Source organism: Drosophila subobscura, chromosome J (assembly GCF_008121235.1).
Source record: "Drosophila subobscura isolate 14011-0131.10 chromosome J, UCBerk_Dsub_1.0, whole genome shotgun sequence".
Classification (NCBI taxonomy): Eukaryota; Metazoa; Arthropoda; class Insecta; order Diptera; family Drosophilidae; genus Drosophila; species Drosophila subobscura.
This window is the reverse complement of record NC_048532.1, coordinates 249,070-273,626: the sequence shown is the minus strand read 5'-3', so window position 1 is coordinate 273,626 and position 24,557 is coordinate 249,070. Positions and strand designations below refer to the sequence as shown.

Here is a 24,557-nt window from a genome sequence, read left to right as displayed (position 1 = left end):
CAGCTGTGTTGTTTTGTTTACCTCTGTGTTGCCTCTGTTGAATAAAAGGTTAATAAAACAATGAATGCAAAATGGATCCATGCTGGAGATTGCTTTTAGTGGGATTGACGGCTCTTGCATGATCGGAGGAGGAGGACAGTCAACGAAATAAGCGCCGACAACTTTGATTAAACCCATATCTGCAGGAAAGAAACCAGGACGGTCGTTTGTCTATACATTTGAGTATAATAAATCATATAATTATGTGTACACTTATGAAAACCCACGAAACGATACCCTTTGCATATTCCGCAATTTGAAATGACAGAGAAGCCTTCTTTGATTGGTGGAGCAGCAAGGCCGTGCCAAGGAATATTTGCGCCCGTTGCAAAGTTGTAAAACGGAGCGTATCAAAATTGGATAGTTTTCAGTCCAAATCGCCGCCTTCCACGGCACGACCATGTGGAGTAGTACTTGGTCCCAAAAGGAAAACAACTTCAAACATTTTGTTAACAGCCCAGCCGGGTCTGTGTCTTGGCCACATGAAGCAACTGGATTAAAAATGCAAACAAATTCAATATAATCTCATTAATCTATAATAATTGTTTCCTGTTTTTGCCGTTTGATGGCCTTAAGCGGCATTTTTTCCTATATTTTATTGAGACTACTCTCTTTTTGCTAGGTACCCACTCGGAATATAGAACTGATCTATATTTGTCGAGCTGCTAGCAACATACCAACGAATACCACAAAAATACTATCAATACCACAAAATACTATCGGCTGACTTTCTAGATTTAATCGTCCAGTTTTGTTGTCGATCTGAGTACTTCCACTAACCAAATAGTATTTGGTATCTACACCATGGTTAGTGGTACTGCCTGGCGTACAGCCGCTAGAAACAAAATTTGTTCGGTTCGATACGAATATCATCCTTGATTTTTCTGGCGGACCCTTTTTTTCGATCTGAGAACTAGGCTTTTGACAGAACATTTTGCCGATAGAAGTTTGCAGTTGAGTACTCAGATCATCAGAAAATATGCCAGAAAACCAGCGGATTAAATACTAGAAATACGGCAGCGAAAGATATAATTAATCCATCTTTCGTGGACAGAAACAAGAAACACGCAAGAAGAAACAAAAAAACATTAAACGAAGACGACTTAAAACTTATTAATGCAGTCGAACAAAAAATGATTAAATGGAAATTATAATTTATTAATCTTATACTCGGTACTCATCCAATAATGCGTTGCTTTCCCCATGTTGTCCGCCAAGCTCCTTTTCCAAACTAAAATAAACGCACTCCTCCTGCTTTCAAACATAACTTGAATTTTTAACGGATTTTATTATGTAAGCAAAAACAAAACAGTGTACCCAGGGAGCATAAACTTTGCGCATTTTGGTCATACTGGGAACAGGGCGAAATATATAGCAATAGAAATATATAGAAAACTACTGGGCTGAAGCCTAGTATTCAGATCCGAAACACGTTTGCTAACAAACTCTGCACGAACGTTTTAAAGGAAACACACCTACTTAAATCGGTGAGAGGGCATTTGTTTGTATATTTCGCTAAGTCGGGCGGTATATTTGATTGTTAAGGCCGTGGTCACACTGAAGACTCAAGGTGAATTTACTAATAAGATGATGCCGTCTTTACGCTTTTTCTACTCTCTCGGCTCTCAGGGGGACAAGCGATAGAGATATATAGTAAACGTTTAACATTCTCCACTTTGTTTTAGCTGACAGACAACAAATACTTTCGCTAGGTAACAAATTAGTAAATTTTCATGCGTGCACACTAATGTTCCTCGAAATAGATTAGAAAATACACCACCTTAATAGCAAATACACCTTCAAATTCAGAAGAGTGAAAAAGAGCGCAAGAGTGAATAGCGTGTGGTCACACTGAAGTGAGTACGAGAAAGTCGAATACATTTTTAGAAATTTAATTGAAAACTAACAAAACAATTAAATGTTAAATGAAGTTATTAAAATGTGCTTAGTGATAAAATAGAATATGTGAGCGCCGATTTTAATGCTTATCCAAAGTTCTGAGTCGTTGAAACGCAGGCTAAAGTGAAGCAGCAAAAACAGTACATAAAGGAGTGGCAAGCGCGAAAAAAAGGAATCAAGTTTTTAATCAAAGCAACTGATAATTCTGTGTGTTTGTGTGCTGTACAGCTTTCTAGATATCGTTCCGCGTATTCAATCGTGTAAAAAATACATTTAATAATATTCAAACAACGCCCAAGGAGTAGCAGTAGCTACAACAACAATAATAAAATCAGTAACAGAGGCAAAAAAAAAACTGCTTTTTGTTGATTAATTCCTGAATTAGCATCTTTGAAAGAGCTGCCCTTGTGGAGAAAGCCTAGTTTAATTAAAAAAAAAACAACAACCATCATTCCAGCTAAGTGAATATGTTTTTTGCTGGCATAAAACCATAAGATCTCAACAAAGCTGTGTGGAAAAAAAACCACATTTTTCTTGTGAAACCTTCTCACGCATACACGCATATATACACATACAGGGAAACCCACGGTTGTAACTTAAGCACGACGAATCATGTCCAGCTGGGCTGAACGCGTTCACCGACGCGCCGCCGATCTTGGCAACGCGGTGACCTCTTGCGGTCATCCGGCTACTGCTCCCGCTTATCCTTATCGCCTGGAGAAGGTGAAATTCGGGGTATCCCTGGAGGAGGTTTGTAAACATAACAACAACATTCCAGCCCCGCTTCTCGTGCTCATCTTGAAGCTCAACAAAGAGTCGCCGAACCGCCGCGACGTATTTAGGGCTCCCGGTCATCAGGGGGCCATGAAGAAGCTCATCCACTTCCTCCAGGCGGGTCGACTGGTCAATGTCGACAACTATTCGGTGTTTACCATTGCCAGTGTTTTAAAGAAATTTCTGCGCAAGATTCCAAATGGTATCTTTGGTCGCAGCGGAGAGATGGAGCTCTTTGCCATCAACGAGCTGCTGAGCGAAGCCGAGCAGACGGAACGTTTACACAGGTGAGTGATGCGCAAACACAAGCGTATATAAAAGTAATTGTATTGGTAGTGTAACTAGCTTGCGATAAACTTGCTGAACCGGATCTAGATTTGGCTGTAGCTTCGAAAATCTCCAGGGGGAGTTCATTTACGGCAAAGCTTGCCATCATTAGCTTTTGTTGTTGTTTAGCACTTGCTGAGACAATTGTGTGCATTTTCACCAATTTGCACTTGAATGTTAAGAGCGAACAGTTGGCACGCCCTTTAATGATTTCTTGGCTCATATAAATATGTTTGTATGTATATTTGTGCAGACAGAAGCTGGAAGACAGGTTATCCTTATCTTATGGCAATATAGTTTGTGTTTTATATTTACTTATGCATCTGCCCATATAAAAAATTGTGCTCCTTAAAGCTGTTTCACAGACTAAATATTATGTTGTTCGTGAAACTCATTTTAGTTAAAATACCATTCATTTTAGGCTGTCTTGTATTACCCCAACACTGTAAGTGTTTCATCTTCACTTCCGAGGCTTTGGTTTTCTTTTTATACCCTGTACTCGAAGGGTAAATAGGGTGTATTGTATTTGTGGTCGGAGCAATGAGCGTAACGCACAGACGGAAACGTTTCCGACCCTAAAATTCTTATTCGTATATTCTTGATCAACACCAATAGCCGAATCGATAGAGTCATGTCTGTCATTCCGTCTGTGCGTCCGTCCGTCTGTCTTGACGAGCGCCTGGATATTAGAGCTTATAAGAGCCAGACTCACCAAATTCTGTGTGAATACTCATGTGATATCACACTGTTACAAGCAGCTTTCAAAAAGAGCGAAAATCTCATATCCACAAATTTCTGTTAATTTAATATTAATTATACAATTTACTTATTGTTTAAACAGACAGATTGTAAATACAAAGAGAGAGAGTACATATGAATGTATGTACATACAAACCTTTACATATACATATGTTCATACATGAATGACTGAGTACTGAGGACTGGTATAAAAGTTGTGACGCGTTCGAAACATCTCACAAACGTTCCGCGTTTTTGCTGCAATCGATTTCTATCCAACTGAATTGGAGCATAAAGCGTGGGCAAACACTGCACGCACGCTCAATTACTGCCATACGAAGAATGTTGCGTCTGTTGCAATATGCTATTGTTTTTTCTGGCTGCAAGTAAGTTTCGGGTGCAAAGTGAATGGCAGCAGTTTAAGACTACTGGAAGATTATCTTAAGAAATAGTATTAAAAGTTAAGACGAGCTTGTCGTCTTTTTCAAGCCGGAGGACTAGACCCGCATGACGGGGATAAAAAAGAGGCTGCTCTCTCTGATTGCCTAACTGTTAGAAGTAGGACTTACGTTTGTGGGTTTGGCTTCATCTAGCATTTGTATACCTAGACAATGCATTAAATCCTAGATTATTTTTACATAACCGTGGTCTCATCAGAAGGGAGTCATGTAACCTGAAGTGTACGTTTTGCAACCTAATTTACTTGTATACTTTATCGCCTAACTTTTTATACCCGGTACTCGAACACTAAATAGGGTATATTATATTCCTGCTCGAAGGTGCATGTACATATGTAACGCAGAGAAGAAAACGTTTCCGACTCCATAAAAAACGAGTTTTTTTGATCAGCATCAATAGCCGAGTCGATATAGCCATTTCTGTCTGTCCATCCGTCCCTCCGTCTGTCCGTCCCTATGAGCGCCTAGTATTCAGAGACCATGGGAGATAGGGCAGCAAAGGAGCTAAAATGATGTTGATGTAGATGACAGATGTAGAAAAAAATGTAAAATGCCTAAAATTCGAAAAAAAAAAAAAAGAACGGACGTGTGAGACGCTTCTAACGCCTCACAACTTGTATACCCGGTACTCATAACTACATCTGTACCTTAGCGGTTTTTATCAAATTTTAAAGTTTTTCTTCATCTGTCATCTACATCTACAACACTTCTCACGTAAACACGCTCCTTTAGCTCGCCCCCTCGTCTTGAGCCGCACACCACACGACTGAGAGCCGGATATAAAAGTTGTGACGCGTACGAAGCGTCTCACACGTCCCTCGTAGTTAGCCCCTGTACCAGCCCCCTCACTCGCTGCTGTTGTTTTTCTATACCCGGTTCTTGAAGACAAATACGGTATTTGTATTTGTGATCGAAAGTAGATGTATGTAACGCAAAGAAGGAAACGTTTCCGACCCCACAAAGTGCATATATTTTTTTTAATATGCGTCTATAGCCGAGTCGATGGCTAGTCGAGACATGGCTTTATCGACTCGGCTAAGGCTGACGCTTGATGCTGATCAAGAATATGTATACTATATGGGGTCGGAAACATTTCCTTCTGTGCGTTACATACATCGACTTTCGAGCAGGAATATTTACATTTACTCTACGAGTACCGGGTATAAAAACATACATAGATACATATGTAACTAGGAACTGCTGACATCAGACATTTAATATATCTTGAAACATTCTTCCAGACTCTTCAGTTCTCTGCCAAAATACACACAACATCTTTTGGTTTTACTGTTTGGCACATTCCGAGTCATCGCAAGCAATGCGGCACATGCATCCACTGGAATGACCAGCGAGGCTCTGGGCGTCTCAGTGGCCCCCAGTTTTTTTCAGTCCTGTGTCAGCGACGGTAAGACAGCCCGTATGGAGGATGTCCTCAAGTTCAAGGTAAGCTCGTTGAAATCAGAACCACTCCAAAAATGTTTTTTATTGAATCGCTACAGCGAAATTGGTTGGTCGCAGACGATGAGTCCGCATTGACCAGGTACTTCAGTTATGTTGAATATTAGAAAAAAAAAATTTTGAACTCAAAAAAGAGTTGTTTACCAAACAAACACCAGAAATAGAATAAAAAAAAGCCACTCCAACAATGAAAAGTATGTAAAATCTTGAATTACGTTTTAGGTTGCCACAAAGATCATGCAAAATATAATAGATAAATTTGCCACGCACGATATATTTGGCAGAGAAAACTATGAATATTATGCTCGCGTGACGGGACGCATTCTAAAAGTGCAGGATGAGTGGATATGCAGCTTTCAGTACCCTCCCCCCCCTCGTGGAAAGTTGGCACAACAAAAATACGCATGTGAGTTTTGCAACAGGAGTATGTTAAGGTATAAATTAGGTTAAGTAAAAAAATGGTAAGGTTAAGTAAAAAAGGGATAGCTTTGAAGGTTACAAAATAAATTAAATGTTTATCAAATGAAGGAAAGCATATCCCATAGTGTTAAGCTCAAAAAGTTATAAAGATGGTGTATAGTGTAAAACTAATCGACAAAAACAAACTTTTTTTTCTCAAGGAAACATATTTTATGCATAAAACAATAAAGAACCCAGCATATATTTATACCCGGTACTCGAAGAGTAAATAGGGTATATTGTATTTGTGGGGAAAATTGGGTACATTCATATGTAGCGCAGACAGGAAACTTTTCCGACCCCATTAAGTATATACATTATTGATCAGCATCAATGGCCGAGTCGATACAGCCATGTCCGTCTGTCCGTCCTTATGAGCAGCTAGTATTCAGAGTCCATAAGAGATAGGGCAACCAAGTTTTGCATCCAGATGGCTGTATGCTCACACTGTTACAAGTGTATTTCAAAAATAAGCCCCGCCTCCGCAAAGGGCGAAAATCTGCTGTATCGAAAATTTACAGAGAAAAGAAATCAAACGAGAAAAGGGACGTGTGAGACGCTTCTTACGCGTCAAAACTTTTATACCCGGCACTCAGAACTACATCTGCTCCTTAGCGGAGTTTTGTCAAATTTTACAGTTTTTCTTCATCTGTCATCTACATCTACAAAGCTTCTCACACCTAGACCAACAGACTGCAGATTCGCGGCAGTGGCAGAGGCCGCATACTGCAGAAGCAGAGTGTGAATGAAGGAATGTGAAAAAAAACAAATATAAGCTGCGGGACGGGGTGGGTTTGGCCACTGCAAATTAATTTATTCATTCTGGCTTAATAATGGTCCAATCCGATACCAATTTAGTGATCTGATAGATACGGTCTTTTCAACGGAATGGCGTTTTTAGTTTTCTTGTATCTTCAAAATTGTTTTTCGCCGTTTTGCTGGGGCGGAAGGGGGCGTGGCTAATTTTTGAAATACACTGGTTTCAGTGTGAGCATACAGAAGTCTGGATGCAAAATTTGGTGGCTCTAGCTCTTATAGTCTCTGAGAACTAGCCGAAAAACAAGACGGACAGACGGACAGACAGACATGGCTCTATTGACTCGTCTATTGATGCTGATCAAGAATATATATACTTTATGGGGTCGGAAACGTTTCCTTCTGTGCGTTACATACAACCGTTATTCCCCACAAATACAATATACCCTATTTACTCTTCGAGTACCGGGTATAAAAACGCCATTTCATAGGGAAGGACCAAAGGACTATCAGATCACCTAATTGGGATCAGATTGGATCATTATTATAGCCAGAATGAAGCAATTAATTTGCAGTGGCTCAACCCACCAGCAGTTTTTTTGTATTTTTTCACATTTTCTTTTGTGGCTCTAGGCGAGAGGGGCGAGCTAAAAGAGTGATAGATGTAGATGACAGTTGTAGAAAAAATAAAAAATGTCAAATGTAAAATTCTAAAAAAAAGCAATAAGACAGAAATACTGACTGAGTACCGGGTATAAAAGTTGTGACGCGTAAGAAGCGTCATACACGTCCATTATCGTTTTTATACCCGGTACTCGAAGAGTAAATAGGGTATATTGTATTTGTGCAAATAACGGTTGTATGTAACGTACAGAAGGAAATGGACCCCATAAAGTATATATATTCTTGATCAGCATCAATAGCCGAGTCGATTGAGCCATGTCTGTCTGTCCGTCCGTCCGTCCGTCTGTCCGTCTTGTTTGTCGGCTAGTTCTCAGAGACTATAAGAGCTAGAGCCACCAAATTTTGGCACCAGACTGCTGTATGCTCACACTGAAACCAGTGTATTTAAAAAATGAGCCCCGCCCCCTTCCGCACCCGCAAAAGGGCGAAAACCTTCCAAATCTACAATTTTGAAGATAGCAGAAAACTATCCGTTGGGAATGACCATATCTATCAGATCACCAAATTGGATCATTATTATAGCCACAATGAAGAAATTAATTTGCAGAGGCCAAACCCACCCTGTCCCGCAGCTTATAGCAGCACACTCTGCTTCGCGCTGTTTATGGCCTCTGCCCCTGACACATCTCTGCCGCTGCCGCTGCCTCTGCCGCGACTCTGCCCTGACTCTGCAAAGTGTGTCTCTAGGGGAGGGTGGCGAGCTAAAGGAGCGTGTTGGCGTGTGTAGTGTTGTTGATGTAGATGACAGATGAAGAAAAAATGTAAAATTTGACAAATAACCTCTAAGTTGCAGATGTAGTACTGAGTGCCGGGTATAAAAGTTGTGACGCGTAAGAAGCGTCTCAGACGTCCCTTCTCGTTTTTAAAAAAAATGTGGAAAAGTATGAGTGTGCACCAAAGGGAATGCATGACCTTTAGGTCCGTATGCAAACCAAGTGGGACATAATATCTGGTTTCTAATATCTAATATACCAAAGCATATTCTGAGTGTGAGAAAGCCAACGGGCCTTTGCACAAAACATTTTGAAAAATTTATAAATTTAAAAGGTTGGAAACGTGCAGAAGTGGATACATTGACTTTTTTAACAAAAAATTAAAACTTGTAATGAAGCCGATGTTTTTATACCCGGTACTCGAAGAGTAAATAGGGTACATTGTATTTGTGCGAATAACGGTTGTAACGCGCAGAAGGAATCGTTTCCGACCTCATAAAGTATATATATTCTTGATCAGCATCAATAGCCGAGTCGATTGAGCCATGTCTGTCTGTCCGTCCGTCCGTCCGTCTTGTTTTTCGGCTAGTTCTCAGAGACTATAAGAGCTAGAGCCACCAAATTTTGGCACCAGACTGCTGTATGCTCACACTGAAACCAGTGTATTTCAAAAATTAGCACCGCCCCCGCAAAAGAGCGAAAACCTCCCAAATACAATTTTGAAGATAAAAGAAATCTAAAAACGCCCTTCTGTAGGGAATGACCATATCTATCAGATCACCAAATTGGTATCCGATTGGATCATTTTTATAGCCACAATGAAGAAATTAATTTGCAGGGGCTAAACCAACCCCGTCCCGCAGCTTATATTTGTTTTTTTTTCACATTCTCTCATTCACACTCTGCTTCTGCAGTGTGCGGCCTCTGCCTCTCGCGTTCCTCTGCCGGGACTCTGCAGTGTGCGGCCTCTGCCTCTCGCGTTCCTCTGCCTCTGCCGGGACTCTGCAGTGTGTGGCTCTAGGAAAGGAGGGCGAGGTGTTGTAGATGTAGATGACAGATGAAGAAAAAATTTGAAATTTGACAAATAACCGCTAATGTACAGATGTAGTACTGAGTGCCGGGTATAAAAGTTGTGACGCGTAAGAAGCGTCTCACACGTCCCTTCTCGTTTTCTTTGAAGTCTAATACTTTAGAAAGAGGAAAATACATATTTTCCAGAATCATTCGTATTTGCATTTTTTAAATACATTTTCTTATTGATAATTCTTGAGTCTATTCGAATGACTAGGTACCGGGTATAACAATAGTGGCGCGTTTAAACGCTGTTCACAACTTTCCTTCTAGTTTGCTAACAAGTTATTGTCGCTTTCTCCGACAGTACAACACTCTCTTGAGGCGGAGAAGACATGGCTGCAATGCCAGTGCGAGCGTTGGGGCTTACGTGAGTACCTTATAATTAATATACACATATGTGTATAGATATATCCAAATTTTACTTTTTCTTTGTTTCTGGAATACTCTTCTTCCCCTTTCAAAACTGGCTCAAGATTTATACACTACATGTACTCTTTAACTCCCCTGTATGATGATAAGCTCAACTGGTTCACCAAGAGCTTTTGGGTTTTATCTCGTCGCTAAAACCCTACATCCCGCACGTCCATTTTTTACCATTAATGCATGCATATTAGTTAGTCCCTCATTCCAAACCGAAAATGAATCATCAATCCATCTGCTAACAACTTGTAATGCTGACCATTTAGTGGCCCAGGAGGAGTCCCGTTCGACACCCGCTCTGCTGACCAGCTCCAGTTCGGCCCTGGAGAACAGCGTCCTTTCTCTGGGCGTCTCCCCAGAGCACTCGTTCATAGAGAGCTGCGCCCGTCTCTCCGTTTCGTTGGAGGGTCCCGGAATCTTTGCCATGACCTCGTCTCCTCTGCCAACCAAGCGCCAGGACCATGGCAACGGTAATCGAATAGCCAACGGCAATGCCACAGACTATGATGACTATGCCGACGATGACGAGGACAATGATGAATTAGACGGGTCTCACGAATTTCCCGCCGAACTGGAACTGAGCTGCATTGAAAGAGCTCCTCCAATGAAAGAGCTGCGGGCCATCTATCGCCAAAAGCATCGCCAGGCCACAAAAAACTACCATCAACAGCTGCAAGACGATGAGGACGACGATGACGAGGACGATGACGAGATGGCCGTTGTAAAACGTCGCTATCGACAGAACAAGAAAAAGCCGGTGCCAAGCAGCAGCAGTAGCCACTACCAAAGACGCCTCCGCACCGGAACCAAGAGCCTCGACGGCAGCGGCGAGCGACGCACCGCTGGGTGCTCCTTTACTGCAGCTGTGCCCGAAGCCTCTGCCATTTCCGGGGGAATTTCAACGCCGCCCAAGCTCAAACAACGTACTTGTAGCCGCTGTAATCGCGGAATACGCCACAGCAGCTCCTGCAGCTCAAACTCAGCCGGACCAGCCAGCTCAAGTGCAGAAGCAGCATCGGGCACCGCATGCGACGGGGGGAACAACGGCATGACCATGGATGAACTAAGGGCCGTCAACCGCTATGCAGAGAGCACGAAGAGCCTCTCGTATCTGCCACAGGTGAGGGACGAGTTCTTTCTGGTATCAAGGATTTCGGTTTAAGATCCCCCTTGATCCGCTATGACCTTTTATTTGAACAAAAATATTCCTAGATCATAGACCTAACCTTATAAAATGACTGCTCGAATATCAGTTTGTTTTTCCTTTCGCAGGAAGAATAATAATCAGAATAATCAATAATTTAGTTAAAAAGCTTTTCATTATTCTTCTAGTTTTTCTGTTTTTGTTTCTTCTTTTTGCTACATTTGTGCTATATTTTATAATGTTTAATGTAATGATATACTACTTTATTTTGTTGTAAACACTGACACTCTACGTATGACATTTTCTTAGCATCAATCTTTTGCTGCTCATAATTTGGTTTAAGTAGACTTTTTATACCCGGTACTCGAAGAGTAAATAGGGTATATTGTATTTGTGCGAATAACGGTTGTATGTAACGCACAGAAGGAAACGTTTCCGACCCCATAAAGTATATATATTCTTGATCAGCATCAATAGCCGAGTCGATAGAGCCATGTCTGTCTGTCCGCCCGTCCGTCCGTCCTGATGAGCGCCTGGATCTCAGAGACTATAAAAGCTAGAGCCACCAAATGTTGGCTCCAGACTGCTGTATGCTCACACTGTTACAAGTGTATTTCAAAAATGAGCCACGCCCCCTTCCGCCGTAGGGAATGACCATATCTATCAGATCACCAAATTGGGATACGATTGGATCATTATTATAGCCACAATGAAGAAATTAATTTTCAGTGGCCAAACCCACCCCGTCCCGCAGCATTCACACTCTGCTTCGCGCTGTTTATGGCCTCTCCCCCTGACACGTCTCTGCCTCTGCCGTTGCCTCTGCCGCTGCCTCTGCCTCTGCCTCTGCCTCTGCCACTGCCCCTGCCGCGACTCTGCAGTGTGTGTCTTTAGGGGAGGGTGGCGAGCTAAAGGAGCGTGTTGGCTTGAGTAGTGTTGTTGATGTAGATGACAGATGAAGAAAAAATGTAAAATTTGACAAATAACCGCTAAAGTGCAGATGTAGTACTGAGTGCCGGGTATAAAAGTTGTGACGCGTAAGAAGCGTCTCACACGTCCCTTCTCGTTTTCACATAACTTAAGTATCTTACATCTAATTGTAGTATACTTAGCCATGCTATAAAGCTAATAAATGCATCTATGTATAATGTATACCCAATCACTATGGTTTTAGATTACCGTTTAAAAAATATTAAGCTTTGAAATGCAAAAATGTTTATTTTTGTGAGGTATTTTTTACGAAATTTTGACTTTAAAAACTCAGGAAAAGTCGAAAAAAATCCTGCCCACTATTTGTTTATGTACAGGTACATTAATTCGGAGTCGTTTAAGGTATTGCTCATCAAAATCTATGGAGAGACGGATAAGCTAAAATTGTTCAACCAACCCAAAAAAAAAAAAGGAAATATACCAAAAAAGTACCTGTTGGAGGGTTGCGCGCCCACCTGCCAGAGGACTTCTAGCTATACTGAAAAAAAAAAACTAAAATTTAAAAAATCCTAAACTATGTCGGTAATTAATCAATATTTTTCCAACGGTAAGCTAAATCAACAAAGTTTGGGTATACATTATAGATGTATTCATCGGCTTTGTATAATGGCTTAGTTTAATACAACTAGATGTAAGATACTTAAGTTATATGAAAAAAAGTGGTAACTCAAAAAAAAAAAAAAACACTAAAAAAAAATACCAGACTTTAGAAGTTCTTTGAAAAAAGTTCTGCCTTAAAAAGAAAGTATCTTTAAACAATTTCTAAGCCCCTTTCAGAAACAGTTGCTCTGGATCGAAGCGGTAAAATCGTGTCGAGTAGTGTTATCACATCAGTTCTCCGTTCTCTAATTTTTAATATTTTTCAAATTCATTTTTTTTTAGAAATTAAAATAGCTAAAAAAAGTGTAATCAGCTTAACGGAAATGAAATTTCCATTTATGAAAGCATTTTTCTTATGATCAAAGACATATTTTCACTAAATAAAAAATTAGTGCTAAAACTTAAAACCGGCACGATAAAAATACGAGGTGTCTTTGAGGCAGTGCACTTTCTATTGTGCATAGGAGAAGGCTCTGCCTTGATTGCAGTGACTCGTACCAATTCATTGAAATGTTTGGTTTGCCTACGGCTTCGCACACAAACGCAAAAACGGCGCGTTCATTGCACTGTGGGGAATTTGACCACTTTTTCTGGCCGAAACTCAATTTTCAAAAGTCGATAAAATAATATTTATTTTTACCGATATACATAAGAGTAACACCAGTCTTTAATGATACCTACTCAAAAAACTAACAGAGCGCACAACTGTAAAGATAACGAGAAGGGACGTGTTACAACTTTTATACCCGGTACTCAGTACTACATCTGTACCTTAGCGGTTTTTTGTCAAATTTTAAATTTTTTCTTAATTGTCATATACATCTACAACACTTCTCACGCCAACACGCTCCTTTAGCTCGCCCCCTTCCCTAGAGGCCGCACACTGCAGAAGCAGAGTGTGAATGAGAGAATGTGAAAAAAACAAATATAAGCTGCGGGACGGGGTGGGTTTAGCCACGGCAGAGGCAGAGGCCGCACACTGCAGAAGCAGAGTGTGAATGAGAGAATGTGAAAAAAACAACAAAAGCTGCGGGACAGGGTGGGTTATGCCACTGCAAATTAATTTCTTCATTGCGGCTATAATAATGATCCAATCGGATCCCGATTTGATAGATATGGTCGTTCCCTACGGAATGGCGGTAGTTTTAATGGCGGTTTTAGTTTTCTCGTATCTTCAAAATTGCGAATACCGCAGATATTTCGCGATTTGCGGGGACGGGGCGAAATTTTGAAATGCACTTGTAACAGTGTGAGAATACAGCCTTCTGGATGCAAAATTCGGTGGCCCTAGCTTTTATAGTCTTTGAGATCCAATCGCTCAACAACGCGGACGGACGAACAGACGGACAGACAGACGGACCGTCAGACGGACCGTCAAACGGACGGACAGACGGACAGACAGACATGGCTATATCGACTCGGCTATTGATGCTGATTAAGATACTTTGTGGGGCCTTCTCTGCGTTACATACATCCACATTGTGCACAAATACAATATACCCTATTTACTCTTCGAGTACCAGGTATAAAAAAAAATTGTTTTGTTTGGAAGCAATTAGTTTCCACAAGAAGTGGCAAAATGCGTAAATTAGAGGAATTATACCAACTTTGCAACATATGAAAGTACATAAATGTAAATTTCTTTCATTAACATCTTAGAATGTTTCAATGTGTTTTTTTTCTATGTTTATAAAATTGGTAAAAAAATACATATAAAAGTAAAAAATTTATGAACCATCGGATTAAAATGAATGAAAAAACTTAGTACATTTGTACCACATGAGTGTACATGAGTACATGAGTGAAGCAAGCGTTTGTTTACATAGTACTAAAATTACAAATAAATTCGTAAAGATCGCATATATTCTATCCTGAAAGTATCATTCTCAATAAGTACTAGGTAGCGCTGAAGTACTCTTCATGTCCGGGCCAAATATATTCGGATTAAAAATACTCCCTAAAACTTAAATTAAAACGAGTAGCAACGTTTGTGAGACACTTCGTAAGCGTCACAACTTTTATACCCGGTACTCAGTCAGTACAATGGTGGTTTTTTCATGTTTACATTTTACATCGTTTTTACATGTGTCATCTACATCCCTTCTCCCTTCTCTGCATGAGGCAGAGGGTGCGATCGAGAGAGAATGAGCAAAGAAAAAATCACAAGCAAAGCTGCTGAACGGGGTGTGGGTAGCCACTGCAAACTATTTTCTTCATTCTGGCTATAGTAATGATCCAAGTAATCCCTATTCAGTAACCTGATAGATATGGTCACTCCCTATGGAATTGCTTTTTTATACCCGGTACTCGAAGTGTAAATAGTGTATTTTATTTGTGCACAAAGTCGATGTATGTACAGTTGCGGCGAAAATAGTAGCACTGTGTGGTACAACAGTATTTATTGTTTATTATTACTATGAAGTAATATAAAGTCGGTTGTGATATCTCCTATCTGAGATAAGAGTCGTTACTCTTACAATTTTGGAGGCTCTTAATAATTTAGGCAATTTATCGAAAAAGAAGCAAATTGAACGGCAACAAAAATAGCACTAACATTTTTATTTTATATAAACTTAAACTTTTCCTGTGATGCGGAGGGAGCAATATTTTTTTTTTTTTTTTTTGCAAAAACTTTATATCTTATGTAAAACGCGTACCTAGTGAAAAACAAAACCCTTTAACTGACATTAAAATCTAATAATCATGCTGATCACACGCATCATGGTATGTGCATGCTTTCGTATTATCGAGATGGTATAGTACCCGATGATGAATCAACATGTCTTTGTTAATATATAATAAGACAATAATGCCTTATATGCAATAGAAAATGCAGTGGATTTGTGTCTTTTCATCAGAGAAATGACCCAAAACAGACCAGATAGAAAGCTCAAAGTGGTTTTAAAACAGTGCCTTTTATGCAATGTTTTCTCTTGCTTAGTCCCCAAGGAAAATCTTTGAAAAACAGTTAAAGAATATATGTATCTAATAGGAAACCAAAGAAAAAGCTTGATATTTGGGGGTCCGGCCAGATTTGTGGAGATGAATCCCCCAGGTCTTTCCTGGTTTATGATGATGATGGTTTATTTTATGACAGTACTCTCAGCCTTTTTATTGCTGCCAAAAGCATGAAAACAAATTATTAACCTTTGAACACATCTAAAGTAAACTATAATGAGAATCGAGAAGGGACGTGTGAGACGCTTCTTACACACAATTTGGTGGCTCTAGCTTTTATAGTCTCTGAGATCCAGGCGCTCAACAAGACGGACGGACAGACAGACATGGCTATATCGACTCGGCTATTGATGCTGATCAAGAATATAAACACTTTGAGGGGTCGGAAACGTTTTCTTCTCTGCGTTACATGCATCCACTTTGTGCACAAATACAATATATATTCTCTTCGAGTACCGGGTATAATTAGGGAAATATCGTATAACTTTGAAGTTTTTTGAGCTGTTATGAAATTAGTGCTAGTTTTGTTGCCGCCCAAATACCGGAATAATTCCTTTTCTTTCCAAATATTTCCAACTGAAGCCTTCAAAGCATACCATTTCTCTCGGATAAGTTGAATTAAGCCTCAAAGTTGATATATGTACTAGTTTTAAAAACGATCATGAGAACCATTGTTTTAACAAAATATCTCAAAGAAGAAGATTAGCGTCATGGTGCTATTTTATAAGCCACAGCTGTATGTAACGCAGAGAAGGAAACGTTTTCGACCCAACAAAGTATACATATTATTGATCAGCATCAATAGCCTAGTCGATAAAGCCATGTCTGTCTGTTCGTCCGTCCATCCGTCTTGTTGAGCGCTTGGATCTCAGAGACTATAAAAGCTAGAGCCACCCAATTTTGCATCCAGATGGCTGAATGCTCACACTGTTACAAGTGTATTACAAAATTTCGCACCGCCCCCTTCCGCCCACGCAAATCGCGAAAATCTGCTGTATTCATAATTCAAAATGAAGATAAAAGAAAACTAAAAACGCCATTCGTTAGGGGAGGACCATATCTATAAGATCACCGAATTGTGGTCAGATTGGGTTATTATTATAGCCAGAATGAATAAATTAATTTGCAGTGGCAAAACCCACCCTGTCCAGCAGCTTATACCCGGTACTCGAAGAGTAAATAGGGTATATTGTATTTGTGCGAATAACGGTTGCATGTAACGCACAGAAGGAAACGTTTCCGACCCCTTAAAGTATATATATTCTTGATCAGCATCAATAGACGAGTCGATTGAGCCATGTCTGTCTGTCCGTCCGTCTGTGCGTCTGTCCGTCCGTCTTGTTTGTCGGCTAGTTCTCAGAGATTAGAGCTAGACCCACCAAATTTTGCATCCAGACTGCTGTATTCTCACACTGAAACCAGTGTGTTTCAAAAATTAGCCCCGCCCCCTTCCGCCCCGCAAAAGGGCGAAAACCTCCCAAATCTATAATTTTGAGATAAAAGAAAACTAACGAGAAGGGACGAGTGAGACGCTTCTTACGCGTCACAACTTTTATACCCGGCACTCAGTACTACATCTGTACCTTAGCAGTTTTTTGTCAAATTTTACAATTTTTCTTCATCTGTCATCTACATCAACAACACTACACACGCCAACACGCTCCTTTAGCTCGCCACCCTCCCCTAGAGACACACTTTGCAGAGTCAGGGCAGAGTCGCGGCAGAGGCAGCGGCAGAGACGTGTCAGGGGCAGAGGCCATAAACTGCGCGAAGCAGAGTGTGAATGAGAGAATGTGTAAAACAAATATAAGCTGCGGGACGGGGTGGGTTTGGCCTCTGCAAATTAATTTCTTCATTGTGGCTATAATAATGATCTAATCGGATCCCAATTTGGTGATCTGACAGATATGATCATTCCCTACGGAAAGGCGTTTTTAGTTTTCTGTTCTCTTCAAAATTTAGATTTGGCAGTTTTTCGCCCTTTTGCGTGGGCGGAAGGGGGCGGGGCTAACTTTTGAAATACACTGGTTTCAGTGTGAGCATACAGCATTCTGGTGGCTCTAGCTCTTATAGTCTCTGAGAACTAGCCGACAAAGAAGACGGACAGACGGACGGACGGACAGACAGACATGGCTCAATCGACTCGGCTATTGATGCTGATCAAGAATATATGGAGTCGGAAAAGTTTCCTTCTGTGCGTTACATACAACCGTTATTCGCACAAATACAATATACCCTATTTACTCTTCGAGTACCGGGTATAAAAACGCCATTCCGTAGGGAATGACCATATCTATCAGAACACCAAATTGGGATCCGATTGGATCATTATTATAGCCACAATGAAGAAGTTAATTTCCATTGGCAAAACCCACCCCGTCCAGCAGCTTTTGTAGTTTTTTTCACATTCTCTCATTCACACTCTGCTTCTGCAGGGTGCGAACGCTCCCTTTGCTCGTCTCTGCCACTGGCAGTCTGCAGTCTAGGAAAGGGGGACGAGCTAAAGGAGCGTGTTGGCGTGAGAAGTGTTGTAGATGTAGATGACAGCTGAAGAAAAATTGTAAAATTTGACAAAAAACCGCTAAGGTACAGATGTAGTACTGAGTGCCGGGTATAAAAGTTGTGACGCGTAAGAAGCGTCTCACACGTCCCTTCTCGTTTTTATACCCGGTACTCGAAGAGTAAATAGGGTATATTGTATTTGTGCGAATAACGGTTGTATGTAACGCACAGAAGGAACCTTTCCGACCCCATAAAGTATATATATTCTTGATCAGCATCAATAGCCGAGTCGATTGAGCCATGTCTGTCTGTCCGTCCGTTCGTCCGTCTGTCCGTCTTGTTTGTCGGCTAGTTCTCAGAGACTATAAGAGCTAGAGCCACCAAATTTTGGCTCCAGACTTCTGTATGCTCACACTGTTACAAGTGTATTTCAAAAATGAGCCACGCCCCCTTCCGCCTCCGCAAAAGGGCGAAAACCTCCCAAATCTGAAGATAAAAGAAAACTAAAAACGCCATTCCGTAGGGGATGCCCATCTCTATCAGATCACCAAATTGGGATACGATTGGATCATTATTATAGCCACAATGAAGAAATTAATTTGCATTGGCCAAACCCACCCCGTCCCGCAGCATTCACACTCTGCTTCGCGCTGTTTATGGCCTCTGCCCCTGACACGTCTCTGCCTCTGCCTCTGCCGCGACTCTGCAGTGTGTGTCTATAGGGGAGGGTGGCGAGCTAAAGGAGCGTGTTGGCGTGAGCAGTGTTGTTGATGTAGATGACAGATGAAGAAAAAATGTAAAATTTGACAAATAACCGCAAATAACCGATGTAGTACTGAGTGCCGGGTATAAAAGTTGTGACGCGTAAGAAGCGTCTCACACGTACCTTCTCGTATTTTTTGAACAATCTCACATTCACACTCTGCTTCGTGTGGTGTGTGTCGCTAGGGGAGGGGGCGAGCTAAAAGAACCTGTTGGCGTGAGAAGTGATGATGTAGATGACAGATGTAGAAAAAGTGTAAAAAGTAAAATTTCAAATTTAAAAGAACCGCTAAGTTACAGTTGTACTACTGAGTACTGGGTATAAGAGTTGTGACGCGTAAGAAGCGTCTCACACGTCCTTACTCGTTAGATTTACCTTATCGCCCTCTATGGGGGCGGGGCTAATTTTTGAAATACACGTGTATCAGTGTGATATCACAGCAGTCTGAGGGCCAGTTTCGGTGGCTCTAGCTCTTATAGTCTCTGAGAACTAGCCGACAAACACGACGGACGGATAAACAGACATTGCTATATTGACTCTGCCATTGATACTGTCGGAAAGGAAGACTAAATAGGGTATATTGTATTTTCGTTCGAAAGTGAATGCATGTAACGCATAGAAGGAAACGTTTCCGGCCCCATAAAGTGTATATATATATTCAGCATCAATAGCCGAGTTTATGCCTGTCTATCTGTCTGTATGTCACACTGTTACAAGTGTATTTCAAAATTTCGCCCGCCCCTTAAAGGTCGAATATCTGCTGTATGCACAATTTTGAATATAAAAGAAAACTAAAAATGCAATTCCGTAGGGAATATCCATATCTATCAGATCACCAAATTGGGATTTGAATGGATCATTATTATAGCCAGATTGAAGAGATTAATTTGCAGCAGCTACCATCACCCCTTACAGCAGCTTCGCTTATGCTTGGTTGTTGTTGTCAGTCTTTCTCGCTCGCACTCTCTGCCTCATGCAGTAGCCGTCACTTGGGGAGGGTGGCGAGCTTAAATGGCTTGTTAATGTGAGCAAAGATGTATGTAGCTGACAGAAAAACGATGTTGGTACAGATATACTGACTGAGTACCGGGTATAAAAGTTGTGACGCGTATGAAGCGTCTCACAAACGTTCCTACTCGTTTTATTAAATTTTTATTATTATTTCGCTGCAATTATTTTCTTTTTGGTTTCCTGTATATGTAGATGAAGTTAAATTATTTTTGTTCCCGATCTAACTTTTTTTTTGATCTGTTTGATGCACCCTGCGAGATTTATATTGTTTAATATTCGGTTAACCACATTATAATTATTTTCCCAACAACAACTAAAATAGGCAAATAAAAAAAAATCGTGCAACCTCTACAAAAATTATTCAGCTTGTATTTATCTATATTTTCCTGGATTTGTATCTTAAGAGTTGCTTGAGTTTAAAAGTTGTTTTTATAATTAATAAAATGTATGTGTAATTCGAGTACTCCTTGTGTTTGTATGTACATAGGTACTTTTTTTCCTTGCACTTATTTCCTCTGCGCTAATTCTGCTATTTGTTTTTTGACATGTACATATGTACATATGTACATACATATGTACATTTTAAATATTATAAGTTTTTTGTTCCTATTAAATTTTTTATTTTTATTAACGTTTTATTTTTTAATGTATTCATAGTAAGTGAAAAAATTAATTCAGGTAGTTAGAACAAAACATTATTAATTGCCAACAACTCTAACATGATACTTTTGAATCCCTCACGCCTTTTCCCGCAACTAAAACAACTGTACAACATAACAAAAAATTGAAAACCAAATCGAAAAAAATGTGTGAAAACCCGAATCAAAATGTTAGGTCCATGAACGCCAAACCGCTAGAATGCGCACTCGCTCAGAGTGGTTCCTAGGTCCTCGGGATGCGGTTGTCTCACTTCAGATGCCAGCGGACACGTGCAGCGACTGCTGCCTTGCCGCTGTTGCTGGTTACTTAGGTGGTGGCAGCACGCGGGACATGCGCCAGGCCTATGCGGAAGGTGACCAGAACAAGGCGACATTGCTCTACGACTTATATCGTAGGCAGCATGAACCCCGACAGGAACTACGCTGGAGCGACATGATGGACACCGAAGATAGCTACAGCCATCAAAAAGAGCAGCAGCGGCTACAACAGATACATTCCAAAGGCCTTCTGAGGCCCCCTCAACATCATCTGCATCCTCAACAGCAACAGCCGCGACGACTGCTAGTTGATGTCAATTCGGGTAGTTATATTACTGGACTCACCAACACTAACAGCAGCGAGCACTTGGCGGTGCCCAGACACTCCTTCTCTATACACGAACAGCTCAACCACTCTTACTACCATTCGTCACAATTCTTGACCAGCAGCACCATCAAGCAGCCTGCCACCGCTGCTGTTGTTGTTGTGGCTGAGGAAGACAGCGAGTGCGATTCGTTAGATGGGGGGCGGCTTCACACACTCCAGGCCGATGAACTGCAGCATCACAAGGAGCCGAGTCAGCCGCTGCCACTATTGCACCACTCCACGCCCAAGCCTATACCACGACAACAGCGAATGATCAGCAACGGCTCCTCGCTGTATCGTTCCTTTAAGGTTGCCTCCTCCACACTACCCCTCTACCGGCGTAGTGTTAGTGGCCTCAGCAACAACAACAACAACAGAAACAACAACACCAGCAGTAACAACTTTGCCAATGTCATTTTCAATGTTTTAGATTTTTTGTTTTAAAAATGAAGAGATAAGGAGAAAAACAGAAATAAAATGTCTTGAGTTTTGTAACTACCAGTTGCATTCATTTAAAGATAATGAGCTATGCTTATCACCACACTAATGCGACATGTTCATTAATACATGTTCATCACACATATCTACATACATTTCTTCATACATATAAACCATACAGAAAAATTAATTTTGTTGTGCGTTAGTTCAAAAAAAGTGTATATGCTCTATTCGAATGGAAGTTTTCCTTGCAAACAAATTGGAATAACATTTGCAACCTTATTATTTAATTTAGTAATTTACTATTTATCTAAATATTGGTTTTAATTTAGTTATTTAATGCTTCATTTATTTGTAATTGCTTAAGGAATTTGTCTGTGTATTTTATTTGTGTTATAATAAATTAAATTATTCGATTATACCGTATATATCATACATAAAGATATACATCTAATGTATTTTGTATGGTTTTATAAATTGTTTTAGTGTACTAACAATGTTTTGTGTCTCTTCGCTTGCTGTCCGATTTCTTTTCAAATTAATATTTTTTTCTGTGTTGCTTTTGGATCGCCACAAACATAACCACCAATCATGGCTAACAATTTCAATCATTTCGACGGCAAGAACCATTGCAACCGCCAAAAGACCAAGCAAAAATACTTTTATTTTCTGTCGCTAAAACAATAGATACTGATCCAACATATTATTTTTCTCTCTTCTCTGTCCCTGGCTTAACACGATCAGTTGGCAACATCCGTTTGAGTAACAGCGCCGAGTCCATACAGTATGCCTCCCGTCGGTCCCATGCCACCAACGTTAATTCCAGTCTTGGAGGTCAGCTCATTCCCACACGGCGTCTGCTCATTAATGTACCACGCCAGTACCGATCCTCGCTGCGGCGAAACAAGGAAAAGCAAATTGGCGGATATAGCCAGAGCAACAGTAGCAATAGCCTGGGCAGTGAAAAGATGACCGCCGGAGCTCGTCCAGGAATATCGGCCAGTGCTAATCAAGCACTGAACATGCCGCCGCTACTGATGGTAGGTCTTTTGCAGGCCGCCGAGCAGCCGTCGTCGGTGCACAATTCTATGGCAGAGTGTGGCGGCCGTGATGGAAACGGCTTCAGGATGGACACACTCGAGCACCAGCTGGCTGTCGAGTGCAGCACTACACTAAGCTTCAAACCACCTCGGCTGTAACGGGAACAGATACATGATAAGAATCAAGAGGATAAGGCACCATACCTCTTCAACTGCGTCAACTAGGCTTAGGTCTAACGATTTTATATTGAAACTTAATTAGGAAATACAAATTTTTGGTATATATGCATGTATGTTTGTATGTATGTATACTTCCAAGATAAAAATATGTATATGTACAGGCATTCATGTTGTATATACATATGTAGATAATTATAATGATAAATTTAAATATATGTATTGTATATGCAAGAAAAGGCTGATTTTCTTTAGTTAAACAACCCAACAAAAGTGGAAGTAAAACCAATATGATACTAAAACTAAATGCATTGTAAAAATGTTTAAAAATGTAGTCGCTTATTTTGTTTGTAAATTTGTTGATTCGTTTTTGATATTTTGGTATTACCAAAAAAAAATTCACTGAAACATTTTCAGAGTGAAAACAAACGAACACTTCTTACCTGATCGCATACCGAAAGAACGATGCATAAAGCATGTCTAAACTATTCGTATGTATCATCTGAACAATCTAGCCAATCGATTTCGTAAATGACTCTTCTAACAGAATATGTTTCCAACATTATTATGTCTAAGCTCTTAAAATCGAATTAAATCAATTGAAGCAGTTTAAACTAAATCAAAGCCCAGTTCACCGACACACACTCATTTTTGAATTTAAAGAGCAAAACAAACCAATCGAATATATATTTTACCTTTACTATAATTATATTCATAGCAACATACATATGTTAGCATTTAAATCTGACTAAGCGATTTTATATTATATTTCCAACTCCTTAATGAGAAAAATGTGTCCTTTAATTATACGCCTTTAATTATTTACTCTTCGAGTAAGTAAATAGGGTAAATTGTATTTGTGGGGAAAAGTGAATGTATGTAACGCAGAGAAGGAAACATTTCCGACCCCATAAAGTATATACATATATTCTTGATCAGCTGATTACCGGGTATAAAAGTTGTGACGCGTACGAAGCGTCTCCCTTCTCGTTTTTTCATACATAAGTATGTTTATTGCTGTGCAAATAAACATATGTACGTTCATATGTACATATACAAATATAGGTTTTTGTCTTTATGCTCCAAAGGCATTTATGTACATACATAAGTATTATACGTTTTGGTAGATACAACAAACAAACTCTAGTTAATTACACGATTTATACAATTCGGCGAATCCTCTTTGACTATGGTCTAATAGTAATTAGTAGTTATACCCGGTACTCCGAGAGTAAATAGGGTATATTGTATTTGTGCGAATAACGGTTGTATGTAACGCACAGAAGGATACGTTTCCGACTCCATAAAGTATATATATTCTTGATCAGCATCAATAGCCGAGTCGATTGAGCCATGTCTGTCTGTCCGTCTGTCCGTCCGTCTTGTTTGTCGACTAGTTCTCAGAGACTATAAGAGCTAAAGCCACCTAATTTTGGCTCCAGACTGTCATATGTTTTGGAGCCTGTATATCCCTATAGTAATACCGATACCCATCTGAACCCTCTAAATTCGATTTTTTCTAATCACTGAAGATGATATTTGGCCACTTCAAAACCCTAAACATATGATTTTTGAAAATTCAAACTTTATGTCTAGGAAGTAGCTGACATTTGACAAGATTTTTTTATTATGAAATGTTCTAATTGGCTTTCAAAAGTTGTTGCACTCGACACTTTGATACGGAGAGAGCCAGTTCGAGACAAATTTGGTCTGCGCTAAGGTTTTATTTCATTTCTGGGCTTTTTATACGGCGCTTATCACGCTCTTGCAGTAATGGTGGGTGGCCCCCACAAGGTTTTTATACCCGGTACTCGAAGAGTAAATAGGGTATATTGTTTTTGTGCGGATAAC

General features: G+C 40.2%; 1 protein-coding gene across 6 annotated transcripts; it reads left to right on the top strand.

Annotated features, from left to right (window-relative positions):
- The first annotated feature begins 1,906 nt into the window (after positions 1–1,906).
- On the top strand, positions 1,907–23,503 carry LOC117893743 (rho GTPase-activating protein 20). Of its 6 annotated transcripts, XM_034800473.1 has the most exons (7): positions 1,907–2,999; positions 5,477–5,678; positions 5,916–6,099; positions 9,684–9,746; positions 10,066–10,919; positions 20,602–21,007; positions 22,234–23,501. In XM_034800473.1, the coding sequence occupies exons 1-7, from the start codon at positions 2,551–2,553 to the stop codon at positions 22,686–22,688; spliced, it is 2,613 nt and encodes an 870-aa protein (XP_034656364.1). In that variant the 5' UTR covers positions 1,907–2,550; the 3' UTR covers positions 22,689–23,501. The 6 variants fall into 6 exon arrangements, with proteins under 6 accessions (XP_034656364.1, XP_034656365.1, XP_034656367.1 ...); XM_034800474.1 differs by lacking the exons at positions 20,602–21,007; positions 22,234–23,501 and adding an exon at positions 11,012–11,098 and having other exon boundaries at positions 1,910–2,999; XM_034800475.1 differs by lacking the exon at positions 20,602–21,007 and having other exon boundaries at positions 1,911–2,999; positions 22,234–22,323.
- Positions 23,504–24,557: the final 1,054 nt, after the last annotated feature.

Coding starts and splice junctions, on each gene's coding strand:
- LOC117893743 (XM_034800472.1), top strand. CDS start 2,551: ATGTCCAGCTGGGCTGAACGCGTTCACCGACGCGCCGCCGATCTTGGC. Junction 3,000..5,476: donor CAGACGGAACGTTTACACAG/GTGAGTGATGCG, acceptor ACATTCTTCCAG/ACTCTTCAGTTCTCTGCCAA. Junction 9,747..10,065: donor GTGCGAGCGTTGGGGCTTAC/GTGAGTACCTTA, acceptor CTGACCATTTAG/TGGCCCAGGAGGAGTCCCGT.